This window comes from Bos indicus, chromosome 22 (assembly GCF_029378745.1).
Source record: "Bos indicus isolate NIAB-ARS_2022 breed Sahiwal x Tharparkar chromosome 22, NIAB-ARS_B.indTharparkar_mat_pri_1.0, whole genome shotgun sequence".
Classification (NCBI taxonomy): domain Eukaryota; kingdom Metazoa; phylum Chordata; class Mammalia; order Artiodactyla; family Bovidae; genus Bos; species Bos indicus.
In genome coordinates this window covers 46,007,364-46,031,973 of record NC_091781.1, presented here as the reverse complement: position 1 = coordinate 46,031,973, position 24,610 = coordinate 46,007,364, and the positions used below count along the sequence as shown (strand labels likewise).

The window sequence follows — 24,610 nt, the reverse complement described above, 5'->3', positions numbered from 1 at the left end:
TAAAGCAGACAAGGAGCACTGGGGACAGAAGCTTACTGCTTCCAGGGTGAGTAGAGGACGAGGATCCTACGAAAGGGAGGGAATCCGGGAGTGTGGGGCCTGGAAACTGAGGGATTAGAGTGTCAAGGAAGAGGGGTCAGTAGGCTAAGACAACCAGGAAAAGAGGGTACATTCTATATGGTTTGGCAATTAGGAGGCCACTGGCAACTGTAGAGAAAGGAGTTCTGGTGGCATTTTGGTGGGCGAGGGGGCATGACAGAGGCAGGTTCTGGGAGAGTGAAATGTGAGTGAGCAACAAGGAAGCAAGATGGCAGCTAAACAATGAGTGGAGGACATTGGGTGGGAAGGTCACCTCAGTCTCTGCATCCCAGGAAAGAAGCAGAGAGTTCAGGATACTTTTGTAGGATCTGCACTCAATTCAGCTTCTGTTACTTCCCTTCTTCCTCCTTTCCTGCTTCCTCCTTTCTTGACCCCTCTTCCCTTCATCCTAGCCATCCCTCTATAACTGCATGGTATGACCTTGGCTGTCACAGAACTTATATTCTGGCAGGGAGATAGGCTTTAAATAATCAAAGGCCTTGACTGATATCTTGACTATTTATAGTCAACCTCACAAATAATTGATTATCACTTAGATAAGTGCTACACAAGAAAAGTAGAGAGCTTGGAGGGGGCATATGCATGGAGTTTTACTTTCTTTGGAGTATTGCTTCCTACAGGCAAACCAAGAAGTGAAGGAATGTACGTTAGAAGCCACTGAATATATTAGTTGACTATAAAATATCATTTGTTTGGTCTCATCGTGAGTTTGAATTTCCAACCAAAGACCACTTTTGCCTTTAATGGAAAAAGTCAAACTCTCTGAGTCCGTTTTGACTCCTCAGTCTGTATTAAACAGGGACATAATAAAGGTAATTAATGCAGTGCTGACTGTGTCTGACATTTTTCCAAGAGACAAGATGAAAAGAGACGATATACATCTCAAAGGATAGGAAATCTCTGGTTTATCTTTCACAGCATAATGAAATATACTTTTATCATTAGAATCAAGTAGAATCTTATTAAGACTTGCTGTGTAAGGTAACTCCAGAAGAAAATGTCTGTTGCCCTTGACTACCACATGCGTATTTGCTTTTTGTAATGCAAGGAATACTTTTAATTGCCGGTGTTAAATTCTCTGAAGTTAATTTCACATCACCTTGACGTTAAGCTAACAAGCAGACAGGGTCATTCTTGGTTTGTAAACTCTGTTGTCTGGATCATTTAATAGTATCATATTCAAGAATGCGAGCAGCAGAGAATTTTAAAGAAAATAACAGTGAGGGCTCAGGACTATGAAATAACTCATTGGGAAAAAGGATTTTTTTTTCTTCTCCCCTTTCACTGCTCCGGCAAAAGTGGGTTACATTTTCTTTCTTCAGAGAGAGAGATCAGTATGGGTTTTATGCCAGAGGCCATTTTAATACATGAATGATTTGTAGGTAAATTTATTGTAGCCAATGGATGCATTCAACTGTGTAATAGAAATATTGTCAAAAAGCTGGGATTATTATTTAAATAAGTGCAGTGTTAAATTTGATTACATACTTTTTAAAGCTAATAAAACATTTCATTGCTCTCAAACTATTTCCCATAGTCCTATTTAGTCAGAAAACATAAATTAAGTGAGGCTCTGCATAGAAAATTACCCAGGCTTTGTGTCGATGGAAGCATGCATGGAAAAGCTTGGCGGCCTCACAGTTTAAAGACGAAAGGATGTAAAAGGGGTTGGCAGGCTCCTATATAGGCTTGTGGGGACACTTTTCTCCTTGAAGAATTACGGAAAATGACTGCCTAGGAGAATGCATGCTTGAGATGGCCTTGGGGGTATGGAATTGTCGGGAGCCTAGGGTGCATCAGAGGGAGGCCCCTCTTGCCTTACTTATCTCAGGTAGAGAAAAGACACCCAGGTTGACAAAATTCTGTTCACTTGGACATAGAGTCTCCAGAAACATTAGCCACTTGCTTTTTAAAACTTATAATTGTTTTCATTTTAAATAAATCAAAGTGGGGTCTTTGGATGCCAACATGGGTCTGTGACATTTTAAATTGTGCTATTTGCTGAGCTTATCCTGTGACAGGTCTTCATTTCCACCAAATGTCAAGGATCAGTGCCTTGCATTCATTTTAATGAAATATTGTGCTGATAAGGGTTATGAATGCCAAGTTTAAGCTGTAAATTACTAAATGTCGGGCTGCTTTCTGCTTTGTGAATTCACCAGGGAGCAAGCTAATGAAGGTTTCTTTCTCACTTCTTCTTACAGTTAGGGATTCATGGCTATGCCTTTGCAATCACAAATAATGGATATATCCTGACACATCCAGAACTCAGACCACTGGTAAGAGAAATACTTATTTCTGTGTTTCTCCTTTATGATTTTAAAAGGTTTTCTTCAGTTCTACAGTGGAGACACTTTGCAGTTTTCACTTGAAATGCTCAATTCATAATACTGTCTGTGAAAAGCTGTTTTAATAGTTTATAACTAGCATTTTGACATATCATATGCAAATAATATAGGGTAAATATATTTGCTATCATGTTTTTACATATAAATCCATGTATGTCTTGCAACTTATTTATTTCATGTTTGCCAATATATGTAAAATTTTTAAACTCTGTTCAGTTTGAAATATACATCATAATAGGTAGCTTTATGAAACAAATGATCTCTCACCCTCCAGCCTGAAACCAACTTAAAGAAAAAACGATCTACTTATTTATTCATTTTGGAACTTGCTAGGCCTTCACTGCCGCGGACAGGCTTTCTCTGGCTGCAGTGCGCAGGCTTCTCGTTGCAGTGGCTGCTCTGGCTGTGGAGCACCGGCTGTAGAGTGCATAGGCTTCAGTGGTGGCTGCCCACGGGCTTAGTTGCCCCATGACATGTGGCGTCTTCCCAGACCAGGGGTCAAACCTGTGTACCCCGCATGGGCAGGCGGATTCTTAACCATTGGACCACCAGGGAAGTCCTGAGACCAACTTCTTGAAAATTACATTTGATACAACAAATAAGAGTCAAGATCCCTGGAAATTCATCATGATGGAGTTGGAACATTACCCAAGCCCGGTGCCTGCTGGTTTGAAGATACTCAACAACATCTTTTGTGTTTCATTGAAACCGTTGAGATTTTCCCCCTTGTCCTGCCTATGCTGTATCCAGTAGCACTGTTTAGTGAGCTGACATGTAACCATTTTCTTTCAGCATCGTTTTAGCTCTCTTTGAAGTGAGTGGAGTTAGGCCTAGTCCAAGACAGCCCAGAATAGCATGGTCCATTCTGATCCCTGGGGAGAGGCTGCCTGGAGCACTGTGTTTAGGAGGATTCTGAAGGGCAGCCAGATTTGGTGCACTGTGGATTCTGGAGGGGCATGGCAGAGAGGGCACCACATGTTTGCACCCCTGATCTAGTTGCAATGTGTTGACAAAAAGACATCCCTTTTGGTCTGTGGTTAGCCAATTTTAAAGAAGATATAAAAGTATAAAGAGTAATAAAGTAAACTCTGCTTTTGAATGTTAAGAAAGTATAGTTCATTTCCTATAGCTGTGCACACATGCACACACACACACACACACACTCACACATACCCATCCACTCCACATGTCTTTTTTCCTTTCATCAAAATTAGAAAATATCAGCAGTGCCTGCTATGCAAACGTTTATTTGTGAAACATCTTGCGGACCAGTTTGCTTCTCCCTTGAATCATTGTTTAGAAGAAGTTCGTGTTTTAGCTCCATCACCATCCAACTTTGCTCTAATCGCCCTGGTATTAATGGAGTCATGGCCACATCATATGGATCCCATATGCATGCTTGAGGATGCAACTTAAGGTAATACTTGACTTCAACAAGCTTTTTATCAAAAAAGGATTGAATTAACTGGTTAGCTGATTCCAAACTTAATTCAGAATTGCTGAAAAGTCTGACTGAAAAACCTACCTAACTTTTTAAGGATATTTAAGTCTAAAAGTGTATTTAAGTTTAAAAAGCTTAGCACAGTACCCATTTCTAAGTCTTGCAGTTGGGGTTGTTTGTTGAGGGTGGTAGGAGATATATGTTTGATGTGGCTGACAGTAGGCTCCTAGTGCTTATTTATTCCAAGTTGGAGTGAATCAGAGTAAATGAAGCAATCAAACCTGGATCTTCTGCCAGTGAATGAATTAACTTTCCTATTTATCAGCTTTTAAAGAAGGAATAAAATGGAACCAGATGTCAGAAGGGTCACCAGGGTACCTTCCCTTTCTCTATAATGTGGAAGTGAGCAGCTCCCATCTGTGCAGTCATTTCAGAGACTTTCTGGTCTTTCACATCTCCTGGTCATGCAGCAAATGGCCTGTTTGCAAATAATCCATCTCATGGACTTCAGAACTGTAGCCGCTGAGAGGGCAGCTGAAAGGCTCTTAGAAGAATAGGCCAACCAGTCAACACTGATCATCTCCTGACAGTGCAAATACCCACAGATCCAAGTCATTTCTGTTCTCTCTGTTGAAACACTGCAATGAATGATTTCACTGGAAATGGCAGCTAGGGTCAGATTCCCATAAATGCGGTGGCCCAAGCAAATGCTGCACATCTCACTTTTGAGGACCCAAACCAGATGAAGCTTTTTGAAGTTGACCCACAATAAGAACATCAGGAGTGGCCGGGTCAATGGACCATCTATCTCATTTTTTCCATCTGTGACACTGAGGCCATGACATATTTAGAAGAGGTTTGGTGTGATGCCCACTGTTGAGGATTCTGTGAACTAACCCATCTGTATAATCAATAGTGGATGTTAACCCTCCCTGAGTTTTGTATTTTCCTGCTGGGAAAAAGACAGCAGTGAAGTGGAAGGAATTCAACTTCAGCAGTACATAGGTTATCCTTGATTCCTAGTCCCATCATAAACCAGCTGTGTGACTTTGGGCAAGTCACACAGCCTTTCTGAGCATCATTTTCTCTTGTAATCTTGTCATAACTAAAAAGTATAATATTATGGGTTGTCAGTGTAAATGGGATAATACAAGTAAAGAGCCTTGTGTGACAAATCAAGCCCCAGGATATTGTGGGGACCGTGGCAGTTCTGTGGGCATTCTGTTTATGTTTTATTGACTGCTATAAAGATTGCGAGGACTCGGTGATGGTGGATGCTTGCGGGGGTGGGGGCTGGATTTAAAGAACATTTTTAATTATTCACCTTGTTCAGGTTATCATGATAAACATCAGTGAGGGATTGTATCCACACACACATGAGTAAACAGACAGAGCCCTTGGGATCATGCAGTCTGCATGCAGTTCTACTTTCAACTTGACATCAACTTAGTCTGTGCAACCTCAGCTACGCCTGTCTGTGCCTGTCTGTCTCTCCCCCTCGCTCTGTCTGTCTCTCTGTCTGTCTGTCTCTCACACATTCACACCCTTATTTTTCTTGGTCAGCTCTGAGCTAGAAGAAAAGCAAACCGTAGCTGTACTGGGAGGTTCTGTGTGAGCCCAGGGAACCTAAGTGTTTTGTTACTGTTGTCTGTCTGTTTTTAAAGTAGCACTGAGGATATGCTAGCAGCTGCGGTAGCTAAAGTATGCCAGTTGAGAATCAGTCCGCATGGGGGAACAGCCCAGCTCGGCGCGTACAGGTAGTTTATTTGTCTCTGTCTTGTTCACCTGAACAACAAAAGCAGAAAACTGACTCCCTCCTTCTCCCTAACCACCAGTCACTCAGCACAGAGGAGGGACTTCGAAGGAGAAGGAATGAAAGAATCCTCCAAAGTCATTGTTTCATTTCCAGTTACTTTGGATCCTTCAGGATAATGTTATGTAATTAGGGCACTTCCCCCAGAAACCTGGTGTCTGCACCAGACGTCTGTGGACCCAGTCAGAGCCTCACCCACAGCTGGGGACAACCAGCAGCAGCAGCGTGCTTGGCCAGCTCTAGCAGGGAATCCTCACTCCAACCTGACAGGCCTTCTCCAAGCCCAGTCATACAGTTAAATCCTTGTTACAAATGGATGTTGCCCTCGGTTCTGGCCGAGGCTGCCAGATTAGCACAGTGGGTGTGAGTGGGAGATTGTGGCCAGCATGGGGGACGGAGCCGACTCACTTAAAATAACTCCTATTCCCTCTCCATCTGCCACTGAGGTTGTTTCTGCCCCTGCAGCCAGAGGAAAGAAGTGGGTTTCCTGAAGCACAATACCAATATTTTTCTAATTTGTCCAATAAAATTTTCCCCCCAAACTTAATATTTGGCTTGATTTATCCAGTATTTTCTTTCATCTTGTATGATTTGGGTGTGAATCATGAAGTGTCTCCAAAAACAGCTCAGATGTAGGAGCCTTACTCAGCAGACTGGCTTTGGTTTAATTGGCAAAGCTGCTCAAGCAGGACTTTTCTGTTGATAGCTGGGCTGTCTGTAGTCTTTCTCCAAGTGTTTCTCAGTCACTCTGTCCTTGCCACCAGCTTGTGACTTCTGGTAGACTAACTGATGCTGATTCAACATTTATGTGGTTCCCAGCATGCTGGGATCCATGTGTTAGAATGGGGGCTGAAGGAACACGTGGGCTGGGGCCATCTCATGGGTGGGGACTCGGACAATAGCGAAGCAAGAAGGATTCAAGTCAGACCTTGAGGAATGATTTTTGAGTTGTTATTACACATCTGGAAGTTTTTTCCTTGGTCTCTGCCCCTTTTTAACATTCAGGTTAAAACTATTTCAAAGCATGGTTACTTAGAATTACTGTCTAGATCGATTTTTCTTGCACTTTATTCTTCTCATAAAGTTCTTTGAGAGCTTTACGAATTTTTCTTAAAATGTGGAACCCCTAATATATCTTTTTTCTTTTGCCCGACAAAGCATCGAGGGAAATAAAACTAGGAAGGGACCTCCTTTCACATGATCTGATTTTCTTTTGAGATTTTGGTAATCCATGTGCCCCTCCGTTTTAGAAAAAAGGGACATCTAAGTTGATTGCTTTCCCCATGGAGGCCTGGAATGTGGACCTCGTCAAACCACCAAGAGAACACAAAAAAGGCTCCTTTCCAGCAGCCACAGCACAGGCAAGGCTCCACAGAGGAGCCTGGGGCAGACAAAATCTAGGACTTGTTTCCATGAAACCACGTTGACATTTGCCAAAAGCTGTTTGCTCTGTGTCTGCAAGCCCAGAAGATGGGGAAGGATGCTGAAGAGTTTCTATTCTGGAGAAAAATTAGCCAGTCCCATGGGCCGCTGGGCTAATGGTAGATGAGATGGGGAAAACCCTCAGTCCCTTCCCTCAATATTGGCTAGATGGCTACTATGTTCTAGGGCTAAGCAAGCTGTCCAGAGTGGCTGCGGAGAAGTGCTCCAACACGGAGAGCTCAGAATCAAATAGGGAAGATAAGACTTGATATGTAGGGTGGAGAAGTAGCCATAGATCCAACTAGGGAAAATGCATTTTTGTATCTGTTATTGTTGTAGGTCTTAGTAAACTTTGTTTCACATTTGTTGATCCCTTTTTATGTGACAGACACTGCTCAAAGTGTTTTAAGTGGTTAAAGCTTTTGATCATTAACTAATTCACTAGCAAGCTTAGGATGCAGAAACAATGGAAAGGCTCAGAGGCTCAGAGAAAGGGTGTGCGGACGCCAGGCCTGTGTGGAAGGTGGGTCTGGAAGGCAATCTGGAGTCAGATTGTGGACAACCACGGGCACCAGGAGCATCTCCGTGAGGCAGTGCATATCCTCATGTTACGTACAGGAATCTGAGGCACCAAGTAATCGAGTGGTTAAATGACTGGAAAGAGTCAGAACCAGGAGTCCCCACATCAGTTTGGATGCGCTAAATTCACTCTTCTATATTGGCTGATTCTCAGGAAATAGGAAGCAGAGTGGGAACCTGATCTTTGCAGCCATGTGGATGAATAACAGGGTCATCACCAGGCAATTACAGTGAGCTTCTGCCTAGACTAGTACTGTCCAGGAAGAATGTCATATGAGCCACAATCATGAGGTGCCTGTGTAAGTTAACATTTTCTAGTAGCTACATCTAAAAAGGAAGTAGGTAACCAAGCTGTACAGCCCAGGCCAGTGTGGGGAGGGGAAGCCTGAGCCATCAGGCTATCTCCATCAGACCCCGGCCATTTCTGTTGTTCTGTCAAACTCAGGTGAACTCTCCAACGGGTCCAGATTCTGCAGATGACAATGACATCTTCCTGTTCCAGAATCTCTCCACTCCCTCTGGAAGTCAGTGTTCTTGCTGTTCCCACAGGCTGAGTTCTGCTTGATGTCACCAGTCAGTCCTTATGGACTCCTTGACTGTCCCCATCCCACTCCAAACGTTGATTCCATTTCTTTGTTCTTACGGATGCCCAGCCACTTCATTTTTCCATGCCTTTTTGCTATTGAACATGGGTTATAGATTGGCTCTGGCAGAAGGTCATTGAAAACACAGATTGACACATGGACATTCTGACAAATTAAATATTCTTACACCATTGTCCTCTCATATGGAATGAAATGGACATCCTATGGACTTATGTAAATATGCTAAATGCTAAGCAGACTGAGGAATGCCTCAGTCTTCCTTCATTTCTCCTTCCTGCTCAATGCAAATGCTAAGGGTTCTTCTGAGTTCAACAAGTGTGGGTGTGGCCTTCACCACTGCCCTTTTCTGCCCCACTCCCCACACCATCCACTGTCATTTCCTATTGGTTCCAAAATGCACCCCAAGTCTACTCCCCTCTCTCTGTCACTCTTGACAGGCCCTCTCTGTCTTGGCTTTCCTAGATAACTTCCGTTCCCTTTCAGCCCTGCTCTGGACACCTGTTTTTGTACCCCCTTCACCCCAGCATTATGCTCTTAGCAGTCAACGTGGGCTTTCACAGGCATCACTCAGTTGATCTGGCTTTTCTTGGCATCTAGAGTAAAACCCAAACTCTGGGCCGTGGCCCCAGCTCCCTACCATATCTGACTTGACCTCTCTGGCCAGCCAGAGTGGTGTGGCTGCCTGCTGTGCTCACCCCTCCTTCAGTCTACTCCAGCCCTTTTGTCCATCCCTCAAAAGCCCCAAGCTCCTCTCCGGTCCAGATTCTTGTGCCTACTCTTCCCTCTGCCTGTAATCTTGTTCCCGATACACCTGTGACTGCCTTTGTCCCACCTTCCATGTCTCATCTCAATGTCACCTCCACAGAGAAGCTTCCCTGCTCTCTGACCAAAGGAGCCACACACCTCCCTCACTTCCCATCACACCCCATATTTCAGTTTCCTCTGATCACTTATCACTCTTGGGAAAGGTCTGTGTGTTCAGCCTCTCCCACACGATCCCTTGTGAATTCCTGTGACTTTGCTGCTGCACCGAGGGAGTGGTTGATAGATACTTCTCAGTAGATTTTGATGGCGTTTGAAGGATGCTGATGACTAAATATCTGGGTACCAATTTTCTACAATAAGTGAGAAGTGCAGGTGCCACATGTTTACCCATCAAACACTTACTGAGTCTTTGCTTCATCACATGCAAAATTTAAATCTCATGTAATTGGTTAAGTTCTCCTTTCTTTCCGCCCCTGCCTCTGCTGGACTGCAAACATTCATGAGATGTTCCTCACGTTAGGCACTGTGCTAGCTGATGGAGACAGAGAAGCAGGTAGAACAGCATCTCTGCCCACAAGGAGCTCATTGCCAAGAAGAGTTATGTGCTCGCGGGGGAGGCATCTGCTTTTCTTGAGGAAGGCACCCTGAGATGCTGGAGGGCTTCCCAGAAGAGGTGGCGTGCACACCAATTTCATCCACAGCCTACTGTGAGGGACATTTCTTTCCAGACTCAGCAGGGGTCCCACACACTTCCTGAGATCTCTGTCCTCATGCTGGACCAAGCACTGCTTTTGATTTCTGTCTCTGGTCTCAGAACCATACATTCTGCTGGCCCCAACCTGCTGGGGTGTAGCGGGTGGGAACCTGTCATCGTTTATATAACTCTGTGGCTTCTAAGACTGGAATCCCATCTCCAGTCTTCAGCTCTGTTCTCTGCTCAGACTGCTGGGAACTGAACGAGACTGGCCAGTAGGTGGCGCACGGGCACCGCCGTGTGCCCGCTCCCTGAGCACATTGTCAAAACACAATCCTTTTATGTCGGGTCTGAATCCATCCCGTTTTATTTTAAAAGAAAGAATCATCGGATGCTTAGTATATGTATCTGCTCAGAGGAGTGTGTTCTTGGAGAAAAAATAAACAAGACTGTGTGACCCCCATGGAGCGAGCCTGGTAATTTTGAAATACATCCTTTGGTGAAAGAGAAAACAGAGCCTCGCGTGCTTTTCTCTTGATGAAATGCTGAGAGCAACGGTTGGAGCCTCCCCAGTCTGGACACTTGAGTGGAAGACTGGCAGCCCTGAGCAAGGAATGCTTACACCTCGTGAGCTTCAGGATGAAGCAGGTTAGAGGGGTGCCTGACTTTCTGTCCTGCAAACCTCAGGAACTCTATAGCTGCTTGGTCCCCAAGTTCTGTGGCCGGGTGTGTACAGGGGCACCTAGGGCATAGATAGGATTTAGCAGAGAGTGGGTTAGCAGTGACAGTGCAGCTGTTACGTAGAGTTTTAAGAACCATGCTGTGTGCTTATCATCTTTGTGTGTTTTGCCTCATTAAGTCTTCGTAGCATCCTGTGTGTTAGTTCTTGTTTTAGAGAGATTAACTGATGCCTAGGCCAAGGACTGTGTCAATCAGAAAGCAAATTTGACTCAGTCTTTTTTATTTATTTTTTTTTTGACTCAGTCTTCAGAGGGAAAAAAAAAAGACAACTATGGACAGTGTGGTTTTCCATCAAGTTAAACCTCTTCAATTGAACAGACTTCCTTAATTCTGAAGCAGTGTTATAAGGCTCTTTTATAAAATGAGAGTTGGGCAGTGGGCCTCTCTTGGCTTCTGCAGACAATTTTCCTCTTTGCTTCTGCTGTCTGCTCCTGCACACCACCTGCATGGCACTCAGGGTGGCATCTTTGATCTTGGCCTTGGATGGAGTTTAGCTGGTGGGGAACTCACACCCAGAAGAAATGAGAGGAGAGTGCAGTGGATTGTATATTCAGCCCTGTGTCCCCTGGCACTGGCTGCACCCAGTCTAAAGCCACATTAGCCTTTTGTTCTCTGTGGGCTGCTGTGATTCTTCCTTCCTCTGTCCCTTCATGCAGAGTGGAAGAGAAGGGCCCCACTGCTTGTGACTTCAGGGCACTACACCATTTCTTATAGTTCCCTACACCTGCCCCACTCTTACAATAGGCCCTTTATTAAAACTTCCTTAATTAGCCAGCTTGACGATGCCATATGCTTCCTGCTGGGGTCCTGACTGATACAAAGGTAAGAGTTAGATGGAAGGTTTGTTTCTCTTAAGTGCTTACTAGAAAAAAAAGGGGGGGGGGATAAATAAAGGAAAAAGAAGAAAGGGAAGAAGGAAGAATGGAAGAAAAGAGGAAGAATTAAAAGGAAAAAGATGGAGGAAGGAAGGAAGAAAAACAAAAAGCAAGAGGAAAAGGCCCTCCATCCTGTCCTTCATTTATTTATTCATTCACTCATATTCATTAATCTCACATTGTGGTGGGAACACAGAGCTTCCAAATACACTTTTATTAAATTCCTCTTTGCTCAAGTGATTAAGAATTGGTATCTGTTGCTTACAACCAGAGCAGCCTGGCTGATGCAGCTGTGGAATCCCCGAGTCTGGGAACCATTGCTGGGTGTGGCTCTAACCCCTGCTCTCAGGGAGCACACAGCCTGTCGTCCCCCGCTGCCTCCCACTCCCACCCCCAAACCTTCCTCTCCACACCACTCTGTGCCCTCAGCCCACCGGACTTCTTGCACAGGTCTTTGAGTTTGGGCTCCATACTACATTACAGAAATCCCTCGACACATCTGTCCCCTCACTGCACTGCAGGCAGCCTGAATATACCAATCAGTGTCTTGTTCACCCTTGCATATCCAGGGCCTGGTAAAATACCTAGGAGAGGAAGTGGAATAATAAACAGGAGAGAAGACCCACAGATAGGTAATTGATTACACAATGACACAGTATATTATTAAGCACCAGAGTGGGAATACTGTCAAGAAAGAATTTATAAAAGGACGTGGTGTCCAGCTGTGACAGGGGTGGCTCGAGAACTCTGCAGGGAGCTAGTTTGCAGCCTGTAAGCTTCAGTTCACAGGTTGTGATCCAATCCAGCACATTTGGAAACAACAAAGGGCCCTTCAGACACTAGATGTGCATTGCCGGAGCCCACCTTCCCTCTCACCTCTCCTTCTCTCATCTGGCATGTATTATCGAACACCTCTCTGTGCCAGGCGCTCTTTTATATGCTGGAGATCAAGGGATAAAAACAAGACTGACACAACTCCCCCTTCATGTGGTCATGGATAAGATATGTTGTTTTAGGCTCATAAGTAAGCAAATAAAAAGTATTAACCCATTTTGGATAACCTCTCCAAAGGAAGGAAGGATCTGAGACAACAGTACACTAGGGTCATGCCCTACTTTTAGTTGAATGGTCAAGGGGAACCCTTCTTGGGGATGACATTTTACGCTGAACTCTATAGCCCTGAGGGGGAAAAGAACTTGCTGTGCCAAGATAATGGAGACTAGTTTAGGCTGAGGAACCATGTATGCAAAGACCCTGAGGCGCGGGGAGACCTAAGATGTGTCTGGAATCTGTGAGTAGATTCAGAACAGAATTCCAAAGACCAAGGGAAAGTGCCTTGAGGTTTTGTTGGTAAATTCCTATTTGGAAATATGCTTAGTGCAATAGTTCTGTGGATGGCCCGCCCAGGCCCCCTCAGCCCTCACCTCCATGGGTTCCAGCCTGGCTTGCAGCTGCCAAAACCCTAGTGAAGACTTTCTGTGACTTCTGGAGTTCACTCCTTTCAAGCACACAGTGGGCAAGGGGTGCCGGGGAATTAGCATCCTTCCACCAAAAACTGATGAGCACTCCCACCTCCCGGTGGGCTCCCTGGAGGCACCTGCTGCACACTGGCTTCTGGACCCCTGCAGTGGGATTCAGCTTGAGGTGCCCACAGTGCCCACATGCTCCATGATGCAACTTGTGTTGGCTGCCTGCCTGTTGTCTCTGTCTCTGAGTCAGTTTGCCATGTTCCTACAGGCATTTCTTGGCAAAGTAAAAACTTTGCCCTTAAATCCTGGCCTTAGGATCTGCTTCAGAGGAGAGTTGCGCCACGATCCCAGTGGACTGATACATCTCTGCAAAAATAGATTTGCTTCAAATACAGTTTTGTGTGCGTATAGACCTTTGCTTTAAAGTGTTGGGATCAGGCACGTTTCCCATTCTGTTTCTGGGGGCTGTGCATGTGTTCACCTCACATCAGCCTGCTTGCACTGAGAAGCACCAGGGAGTGTTAGCTTTATGCTGTTAATAATGGAGAAGGCACTTTAAGGGAATTTGGTTTAGAGATAGGATTCTCTGCTACTTTATTGTTTTGCAAAAGGATTTGATGAGGACAGAGCTTTTCTTTACACTGGACACACTCTGACCTTTGTTTTACTAGATTAATTTCATATCTAGAGTGCCCCATCTTGGATGATGAATTAGCAATAAAAGGCTCATCAAAATGTAATTACAGGCAATGTGTTGAATAATGATCTCTTAAAAATTCCTATAGATTTGTCTGCACCTCCTTCCCCTCATGGGGGAAATGAGTGTCAGCTGCTAGCTACTAGCCTGGAGTCAGGAATGCAAAGCCTAGCCACATTGTGAGGCTGAGATGGAAGAGCTGGCTTCCATCATCGTCCAGTGTCATCTAATTGATCAATTGCTTCTCTCCATGTGATGCACATCTTTATATAATTTAAAGGGCCATCTCCATGGGGGTAGGAATACACAGGAAGTGGAAGCTCAAGGCAGAGTGAAACCCTCACCTCCTCCATCTGCAGCAGCCTGTTGTGGGGAGCGAGTTATTAATTAAAATGTTAACTGTCCAGACAATAGCAGGCAGGCCAGCATGAAGAATGCTGGGAAGTGAGCATTAAAGCTTTTATAACTGTAAATTCCAGGAAAGTTTGTTCCTCCTTCAAACAGGCAAACAGAGCCATCTGCATCCAAGAGAAGGCCAAACTGGGCTGGTGAGTGAGGTTAGGCCTCCCTGGGGAGGACTCAGACTGGTTTCTCTCCAGATAGTTGGACTGGGAGAAACCTAGCCTTACCCCCAATGTACTGAGGAGCCCTGTAAAACCTGCAGCTTGAGCTGACAGCAGAATATTCAAATGATTCAACAGTATAAGGGCCCACACTCATTTGAATAACTGAAGAATTCAGTCATTTGAATGCCAGTGATGATGCCTCCGCGAGTTTACATTTTAGAAAGACAGTGCATCTGAATCCCCATGAGAGCATTAAATTGCTATCTAATTAGCAGTCCCAAATTATATATATTTAAAAGATAATTAAAGGTTTGAAGGCTGTTGGAATAGCTGGTTATACATTTAAATGAATCACTAGAAATTTGTTAGTAATGTGTGGAGTTTTCTTTTATTTTTTGCTTCCCTCTTTGAAGTTCAGTAGACCCAACCTTGAGGGGTTAAGTCTGGTAGCGGTAAGATAAAGGCAGATGTTTTTAATTATTGCAACTCAAACCTCCAAATAATTATAAGCAGCTGTCATTTTTACATAATCCTAAATGATAAGACGCAAAGAATGCAAATAAAAAGGTTGAGAGCATGGGCTTTGGGGCACAATCATTTACTCCCCACCACACCCCTAAACTGACCATTGCCCTTCTTTGAGGAGGTGCCCAGACCATTATGCACTTCACTCAACTTTTATAATCATGTGACAGGTCACGTGTGTTTCTGAACACTTCCCAGCTGCCATTTCCACATACTCTGCGGATGTTTTCAGGGCAAAGGGAAACACGAATGCATTTGAGATATTCAGTTTGGCTAAACCAGACAGGGCTTTTGCTGATCATTATTCTCACTTACCCCTTTCTCTTTGGGACAGGACCTGGGTGACCCCACCCCCACTCCCACAAGCATACCAATAGCTGGCATTTCTTTGGCTTGTGGCTGGGGATTTCATAAGATCGAGTGCTTTTGTGCCTCAGCTGGCCAGGGCCAGAGATCCCAAATGACAGGCTAGCCTGCCAGCCACAGCCCAGGGAGCTCTGGGTTCAAGTCTGAAATGTGATGCTTTGTGTGCCTGTCTGTCCCTGGAAGGACAGAGACCACCTGAGGAGCAAGTCAGGGGACATTCATCATTGTCACAGTGGCTTCTTTTTGGACCCAGTGACTACAAAACCAACATCCCACAGATAGAGGCACACATCTTACCACAGGCACAGTGGAGGCCAGACTCTGCAGGAGACAAATTTAGAACACATCTGAAAGGAACACACACACACACATACACACACTCACACACACTCCAAATTAAATCAAAAGCCCAAAAAACCTTCTGCTAGGAGTGCTCAAGGCAGATTTAAATAAACAAGGACCCCACTTGGCAGAAATGTACCCCAAAAGAAAGAAATGCTCAGTGAGATAAGCTTAATTTCCTGGGATTGGGAAGGATAAACAGAGGAAAGAGGAGAAAAATCCTTTATCTGGGACATTCAGAAGCTGACAGGCATCACACACGGAGTACTGTCCCCTCTTCCCAACATAGAACCAGAGAGATTTCAGAAGTATATCCTGGGTATTACAATCAGTTGAAATATTCTATTTCTCTCAGATGCCTGCTCCTTGCCCCAGAAAAGCTTCCTCTGGAGTTTCTAAGTTTCTTGCTACACTCCAGGAAGAGAATCTGGGTGTGACTGTGACAGGTAAAGTGCTTATTTCACTCCCAGTACTGCAGCAGGTTTGAGAATACTGTGGATTGGATGCCTTTAACTAATACCTATTTCATCCAAGTTCAAACACAAGTATAAATTGTACTTTCATATATATTTCATGGAAAATTTCCTTTGAGAGGTAATAATTTGAAACTCAGCTCTACTCAAGTGGAGTTCCAGGGAGCTCGTTGAGGACAGCCACAGGTCACTTTGCCATCATCAACTTACTGTACCCTAGAAGGGCACATCTCAGGCAGGCACCCAGCAGCAACCTCAGGTTTGTATATGGGAGGTTCACCGGTACACACTTCTCAGTGGAGCAGAATAGTGCCTGAGGCTTTGTGTCCAGGGTCAACTTCAGCTCTGCTGCTGTCAGCTGTGTGACTGTGGACAAGTTACTCAACCTTCCATTCAGTTTCCTCCACTGAAAAATGAGGACAAAAATAGTGTCTACTGCATGGAATTACTATGAGGATTAACTGACTTCATGTTCACGAAATACCTAGAATAGGCCAGACATATGGTAGGTGTTGTACATGCTTATTAAGTAAAGACCCATTATAATTTGCTCATTCACTCTGTTTACTCATTCCTCAAATATTCATGAAGAATCTACTCTTTGACGAGTACTCTCTTAGGCACTGCAGGTTTGATGCTGAATAAGTTGTCCAGTTGCTCAGTCATGTCTGACTCTTTTGCGACACCGCAGGCTGCAGCATGCTAGGCTTCCCTGTCCATCTCCCAGAGCTTGCTCAAACTCATGTCCATTGAGTCAGTGAGCCATCCAATGGTCTCATCCTCTGTCATCCCCTTCTCTTCTTGCCTTCACTCTTTCCCAGAATCAGGGTCTTTTCTATTGATTCAGCTCTTTGGAACAGGTGGCGAAAGCATTGGAGTTTCAGCTTCAACATCAGTCCTTCCAGTGAATATTCAGGACAGATTTCCTTTGATGGACTGGTTTGATCTCTTTGCAGTCCAGGGGACCCTCAAGAGTCTTCTCCAACACCACAGTTCAAAAGCATCAATTCTGCAGTGCTCAGTTTTCTTTATAGTCCAACTCTAACATCCATATGTGACTACTGGAAAGACCATAGCTTTGACTAGGTGCATCTCTGTTGGCAAAGTGATGTCTCTGCTTTTTAATATGCTGTCTAGGTTGGTCATAGCTTTTCTTCCAAGGAGCAAGCGTCCTTTAATTTTGTTGCAGCAGTCACCATCTGCAGTGACACTATTTCCACTGTTTCCCCATCTATTTGCCATGAAGGGATAGGACCAGATGCCATGATCTTCCTTTTGTGAATGCTGAGTTTTAAGCCAACTTTTTCACTCTCCTCTTTCATCCTCTTCATCCTCCATCCAGTCCTCTTCATCGAGAGACTTTTTAGTTCCTCTTCCCTTTCTGCCATAAGGGTGGTGTCATCTGCATATCTGGGGTTATTGGTATTTCTCCCGGCAATTTTGATTCCAGCTTGTGTTTCATCCAGCCCAGCATTTCACATGATGTACTCTGTATATAAGTTAAATAAGCAGGGTGACAATATACATCTTAGACATTCTCCTTTCCCAATTTGGAACCAGTCCATTATTCCATGTCTGGTTCTGATGGTTACTTCTTGACCTGCCTACAGGTCTCTCAAGAGGCAGGTCAGGTGGTCTGGTATTCCCATCTCTTTAAGAATTTTCCACAGTTTGTTGTGATCCACACAGTCAAAGGCTTTGGCATAGTAAATGAAGCAGAAGTAGATGTTTTTCTGGAATTCTTTTGCTTTATCTGTGATCCAATGGATGTTAGCAATTTGATCTCTGGTTCCTCTGCCTTTTCTAAATCCAGCTTGAACATCTGAAAGTTCTCGGTTCATGTACTGCTGAAGCCTGGGTTGGAGAATTGAGCATTACTTTGCTAGCTGAATAAGAAATACCTTTTTTCCCAAAGGTGCATGGGACAGAGGGAAGGAGACAGGCAAGGAAGGAACAACTTTGCACTATAGCAGTACAGTGTGGTAGTCACAGAGATAGAGATACCACGGGAAACTGAAGAGGACTCAAGAAGGACCTGAACCGACTGGGGCCAGGCCAGTGTGGACTTCCCAGAGGAGCTGATGTCTTGACTGAGTGCTGAATGGCGACTCTGAGTTGGGTTGGAGCGTATTGGGAGCGGGTGGAGTGGCATGTGCAGAGGCCTGATGGCAGGAATGATAATGATACTTTTTGGAGTCAGCACAGTCTAGCTGGAGAGTACGGAGCCAGAGGCCAGAGGAGCAAGCAGAGGTGGTGTGATGGGGACGTACGGCATTCTGGAATGTTGGACATCATCCTGCTGGGCATGAGATGTAACAAGGATTGAAGGCTGAATGGTAATATGTAGGGTTACAGACGAACCTCCCTGGCTGGACTTGGGAAAATGTATTGAACAATGGAGTCCATCCAGGCAGGGGTGCTTAGGAGACATGCAGTGTCATTAAGGGAGAGGTATCACTGCGACCGACACCAAGCTGAGCACAAGTGGGATAGAAAGATGCCATCAGTTCTAGGAGACACTTGGTAGAAGCAATGGATACAGTCGTTTGATGAATCTGGCTACTTTGCCTGGCCCGCTGGCCTCTTCCTCTATGATAATCATCTATTCCAGCCTTTACCCATGTCTCCATGATCACAGGCGAATATTAGAGGACTCAGTCAGCCTTGCAGGGGACCTTTGGTTTTCCTATAAGTTATGAACAACATTAGAGGACTGTTGGGCTTATTCAGACCAGCATACATCCAGAAACACTTTTAAAAATATATATTAGTATAATTGAGAATCACATACAAAAAAATTAAAACTAAACATTTTGCTCAGTCACCAGTCCAGTGGGCTGGGTGGACCAGTGGTGGATAAGACTATTGAATTTGGTGCTGCTGCTGCTAAGTCGCTTCAGTTGTGTCCGACTCTGTGCAACCCCATAGACGGCAGCCCACCAGGCTCCCCTGTCCCTGGGATTCTCCAGGCAAGAGTACTGGAGTGGGGTGCCATTGCCTTCTCTGGAATTTGGTGTTAGGACATGGCAAAGATAGAGAGGAGGTGAGTGGAAAAGATGGTCATGTGCATTTAATGGTGCAAAGCGCTGTGTCCTCAGGGAGGTGCAGAACAGGATCCCTCCTGAGTGAGAAGAGAGAGAGACTCTAGCTGGAAGGATCAGAGAAACTTCCATGGAAGATGTGGCCACAAAAATGGATTTCTACATGTCTTTTCCTTCTTTACAAGTGTCCTTAAAAATCTTTAGCAGAAAAAAAGCAAAAACAAAATAAAGCTCCCCTGCCAAGCAGCTCCCCAGATTACACACAAACATTCACACATGCACATACAGTGAAGGCTCAGCAGTGTGACGTAGGAACCCGAGGCAACAGCAATGGCAGCTGGCTTGGAAGGAACGATTCCTTTCCCTCTCTTGTGCCTCCTTTTTACTTCACTTGCAGAATATTTTCCTTCATGTCAAAAAACACAAAGACCTTGAAAATGAGAGATATCTGTTCTGAATACATCGCCCCACCAAGGGATGAGACTGGGGCTTTTTTTCACAGTGACTGAGCTAGTTACAGATACTAGGAATGTTACAGAGGACAGCAGAAAAGCCAGCACCATGGAGAACCCACCCCGTGGTGAACAGTTAGCTGTAGCGTCATTTGAAGACTGACCCATTACTGCATGGCAGTGCTGCTTGATACTAATTTGTGATATTACTTGAGTGAATAAGGAAATTCATTGTCTTTGCTGTTTTGAAACTGGAATCAATTCGCGGTGCCTAATTGTACCCCATGTTCAAAATGGTCTGACAGGTTCCACAAACCCAAGAGTCTTTTGATATATAATTAACTTCTCAAAGGAATAATGCCAAATAAAGTTCTGTAAATGCCCCACCCCCAAAAAAAAGTTGCTTGTCAAAAGCCACAGACATATTCTCAAATTATAGAGGTCCTCTTTTTACCCAAGATGTTATCTCCTAATTACTCAGTGGTCTCTGAAGTCTTTATGTAAAATCAGGTTTGGGATATGGCACATTTTCATGCTCAAGAATTCAGTGCAAGTCTTTGAATTTTGAAATTCATTGTTAAGCCTGTCTTGCATCTAACCTTTGCCCAGGAAGCTTTAGAGAGCATTCTGTCTCAAAAATGTTCTAACCTATCAGATTAGCCATCTTCTAGGCGCCCACATGCATCTTTATTTTGTATGTAGCCTTCATGTACACCCTTCTTTCTTCTCTGGAGAGGTGGTCTTTCCTCAGCATCACCCTCTCACCTGAGTCAGCGGACCTGAAGATACCTCTCTGTTTTCCATCAGAGTCCCCTAGTCCCTGTTCCTTTGCTGGCCACAAATGTTCTTCCCGCTCCAAGCACTCAGTACGATGTTCATTTTTATGACTAACTTACTATTACAAGACAGACTGGCTTTTTGAGAAGGAGAATTTAAATCCAGTCACCAGGTAGTAAGCCACATTTGACCCGCAGAAGAGATGATGGTGGGGCTGGCCACTTCCTCCCCACACACAGCGTGTGACTCATTCCCAGTGATTCAGAGGACACTAAAGATAAAGGTCAGCTGGGTTTTCAAAGCGGCCGGCTAATTGTTGTTTTTTTTTTAAAAAAAATACCAGTGCTGTTACAGTTTTAGAGTGATCAAAAGGATTTTGTAATCACACTAGAAGAACATGTAGAACTTTTCATCTTTGAGACACTTAAAAACATTAATTAATAAGAGCAGGGTACCTTTTAGGAAGAGGGAAAAGCTTGTTGTCTCGACATGCCCTTGTTGCCTCTCTCCCACTCTCCGACTGCCTTTACTCACCCCCAAGGCCCTGTTTCCCTTGGTATATCTGGTTGTCTCATCTTCCCATGAACAGGAAGGAGTTCAGCTCTGAATGTGCTCACTGGAATTTCTCTTCTGCCACAGGGCCTATGACATCCAGCCATGTGTCTTCTCTGAGCTGTTGTGTAATTGTACGACCAAAGGGTCCCACTTCTGATGGAAACCCTTTATCAATACCATCAGGTACTGCCAGGCTTCTCTGAGGCCTCGAGTCGGATTTGGTTGTCAGGCATCATGTGAATAGGATATCATACATTGGACATGTGGCATGATACTGTACTTGTTCTTAACCTAAAACTGATTCTCGCACCCCTGGCCATCAATGTTAGTTTCAAGGCAGCCCCTGTGAGTTGGCTGTTAACAGAGACATGAATGGCCCATGGGATTGGACTCCCGAGGCGGTTCTGCAACCATTCACGTGCCAGCTACATGAATCCTGTCCGTGGTTGCCTGGAGTTGGTGAGAAGGGACCACGTAAGGAAGGCAGTGCAGAGGGTGGTGAAGAGTCGGGAAGGAGTCCCCGTTTCCCTGCCTGTTAGCCACGTCACTGTGTGACCAGCACCCCTGGTCTCTGTGTTACTCCTCTCGTGGAGTTGTGAGAATTAACAGGAGATGGGTACAGCACTCAGCACCATACCTAGCACCGGAAACATACCCTCTTCAGGAAGAAGGATAGGGGTTTGAGGGGGAAGCTAGCCAGCAGAAAAGAAACAAATTTGTTTTTGTTTTTGTTTTTCCTGAAAGCAGTCACTTGGAAAGCATAACAGATTGGTTGCTACATTTTATAAATTCTTGTTGGAGAAACAATGAACTTAGAAAACTGAAAACAGTAACCGCTTCAAAATACTTGTCCTTTGGGAAAGATAATAGAGTGTCCCCTGGTGATTCCTGGGTTGTAGTAGCGAGGACAATCTTTTTTCATTTCTTACACTTTTCATTATTTTCAAATTTCTACAATGAACAGTTGTTACATGTATAGCCAGGGCGAGTCAGCAAGGGGTGGGGGTTAGGGGGGGCTTAAAAAAATGTTCTGTTTAGACTGTAGCGTGTACAGCAGGGACTGATACAGACCCCTGGGATTCCCTTTCCCTAGGGGCACCTCCTCTGGGGCAGGACATGCTATGACAGTAAGAGACCTTGATTTGCAAATTCTAGGGGGAAGAGACCATTACTGTGTCACAGGCCCCTCTGGCCACCTGCCCTTGGGACCATGTCCTTGTTTGAGACCCTTCCTTTTGACCTTGAGAAGACTGGGCCCTGAAGCCAGGTTGAACTGCCTCTTTAAAGGACTAGAAAAATTAGTAAACAGCCATACTGTGAAGGGGCTTCCCTGGTGGCTCAGATGGTAAAGAATCCACCTGCAATGAGAGAGACCTGGGTTTGATCACTGGGTTGGGAAGATTGCATGGAGAATACTACTGCCCGCTCCAGTATTCTGGACTGGAGGATTCTATGGACTATACAGTCCATGGGGTTGCAAAGAGTTGGACACAACTGAGTGACTTTCACTATACTGTGAAGAACCGTTTTACCCCATGAAGGTCATCTCTAGGGACAGGCGTGATGAGGTGGGCTGCAGTGTCTCATGAGCAGTTCCCACTGCTGACCCAGTAGCTTATTGTCCCAGCTCTGCTTGTCAGGATGTTTGCCGTGCTCAACCGAATCTATGCCCATTTGTTCCTCATGGCAGCCCTGTGTGTTGAATGATCTTCCCTCCGTCCTGCAAAGGAGCATGGTGTGCTGGGAGAAATGCAGGCCAGCCCTGGGCACACAGCCTGTAGGTGCAGACCTGGGTCAAACCACAGTCTCCCTCTGGGGCCCTGACTTTTCCCTGTTCTCCTAACTGGCCTGGTGAATTGTGACCTGCAATTGGAGGGCAGAAGGTGATCCTTCACACACAGCTTCTGACTGAGTGCTTTCCGAAGGCTCACCTGGGCCTGGCTCGAGGCCTGATGAATAATCAGCATCCAACAGGATTTTGAAAAGACCCTGATTCTGGGAAAGATTGAGGACAGGAGGAGAAGGGGACGACAGAGGATGAGATGGTTGGATGGCATCACCGACTCAATGGACATGGGTTTGTGTGGACTCTGGGAGTTGGTGATGGACAGGGAGGCCTGGCGTGCTGTGGTTCACGGGGTCACAAAGAGTCGGACACGACTGAGCGACGGAACTGAACTGAACTGAACAGTGGTTTTGGATATGTGAATTTGGACAAATGAATGAATGAAGGAAGGAGTAAAGGAAAGAAGTGCCCAGTGGCCACTAGGTCATCCTCTCTTGTGCGTGGAGGAGAGAAAGACGTGTTGCCCTTCCTTCTCAAACAGCCACTTAGCCTCTAAGACAAGAGGAAACCCAGGGCCTCAGAGGAGGTGGTGAAGGTATCCACTGGCTGAGGACCGTGACTGCCTCCGGAGAGAAACGTTTTCCCAGACAAGGCTGGCTCCCAGGCCCTGGCCACACTCCTTCTCCAGATGGCGCAGGGTTTGGGCAAGGCCTCTTCCGCTCCAGTTGTGGGCCTTTCACCCCCATCTCCTTCCTTCCTGTTGGCAGCGTGGAGTAGCACGAACTGTTTATCAGTTATTAGCACACATAATATTTGTTTCACAAAGGCTGCATGGATGTGTGTAGCTGACTTCCTTTAGTCTTTCCCAAAAGAACACAGAAAAGCAAAGGCATTCTTGTTTCGTTCAAACCCACGCGAACATGGCCATCACCTTAGCCAGTCCCTTTCTGCTTCCACAATCTATCTGCAGGTAACACAAAGGGGCACTCACGTCCAGACGGCTCAACGCTGCCAGGAAGGTTCTGGCACTTACGGCAGACCCCCAGTGGTTCCGGCTGGCTCCTCAGATGGGTGCCCTTCTTCCCCCGTCCTTCTAGGCCACAGGCTGGTTTGGTGTGTTCACCACATCTGGCCTTTATTTGAAACTCCACCTCAAAGTATTTCATAGCACAGAATATCTTTCCTTATTAAATTCTCCCCCACATATTTTTTTCATAAAACAGGCACCAAAAACTACAAACCTACCCGTGGCTCTCAAAGTATCTGTTTATAAACCTTTGGAAACCGTTTGCAATTCGTTAATCACATTTTCAAAGGAAGTTACAGTTTATAGATACACTAACAAATGCCATATCCGATGCCTCAGCCCCAGTAACGAGATCCTCACGAAGGGGAAGGAGGAGTGCAGCTGGGGGACCTGGGATCCACCCCAGGCCAGATCCCATGGGAGAGGGGAGATCGGACCTGGGAGTCAGAGGTTCGAGGGTTTAGTGCTTTTTTAGTCACTCTCAGACTCCATGGCCACGCACATGTCCTCTCGGGAAAAGCAGGTACAGAGGGTCAGCAATGCTCAATCACAGTGGACTGTCTTCATTAGCAGTGAGGTGTTCTACAAATCACAAGTTTCTAAATAGTCATTAAAGTACCAGAGTTTGTGAACACTTCATTTAAAATGTACTTTAAAAAAATGGTTCATTAAAAAAAAAAACTAAAGACACTAAATATATCCAGGTTGAAACTGATGACTACTTATGCTTGAAACCTAAGACAGCTTTAAAAAAAAATCTTTAAAAAGAGAAGGAGGGTAATGTGGAGAGAATGTGTTGGTACATGAAACACCCAAGAGTATAAAGATTGCAGGTGAAGCTTGATCCAGGCACGTACACCATGCTTTCAGGACTCTCTTCATGTCTTTTCTCTGCCTTCCCTGCACTGGCTTCATTCTCAGGAAAGCTGTCTCCAAGCAGTGGCAGAGTTGGCTACGAGGAACTCAAGTTCCCCTCCTGCCTTAGTGATCCTAGTAGACAGAGAGCTACTTTTTCCAGATAAATCCAAGAAAGCATCCAGATTGAGTCTCATTTGGGTTGGTATGAGTTGTGTCCCCAATCCTGAGCTACTCACCATGTCCTGGAGAGTTGTGGGTCTCCTTCACATACTCGGGTCCTTCACTGGCTTCCTT

General features: G+C 45.1%; 1 protein-coding gene across 4 annotated transcripts in view; it reads left to right on the top strand.

The window, feature by feature from the left end:
- The window catches only part of CACNA2D3 (calcium voltage-gated channel auxiliary subunit alpha2delta 3), an 898,858-nt gene that overhangs the window by 692,679 nt on the left and 181,569 nt on the right, over window positions 1-24,610 (top strand). For all 4 annotated transcript variants that reach the window (XM_070776473.1, XM_070776472.1, XM_070776475.1 and 1 more), the window contains one exon: window positions 2,304-2,378. In XM_070776473.1, the coding sequence (XP_070632574.1) occupies window positions 2,304-2,378 (75 nt within the window). The remainder of the gene's footprint in view (window positions 1-2,303; window positions 2,379-24,610) is intronic.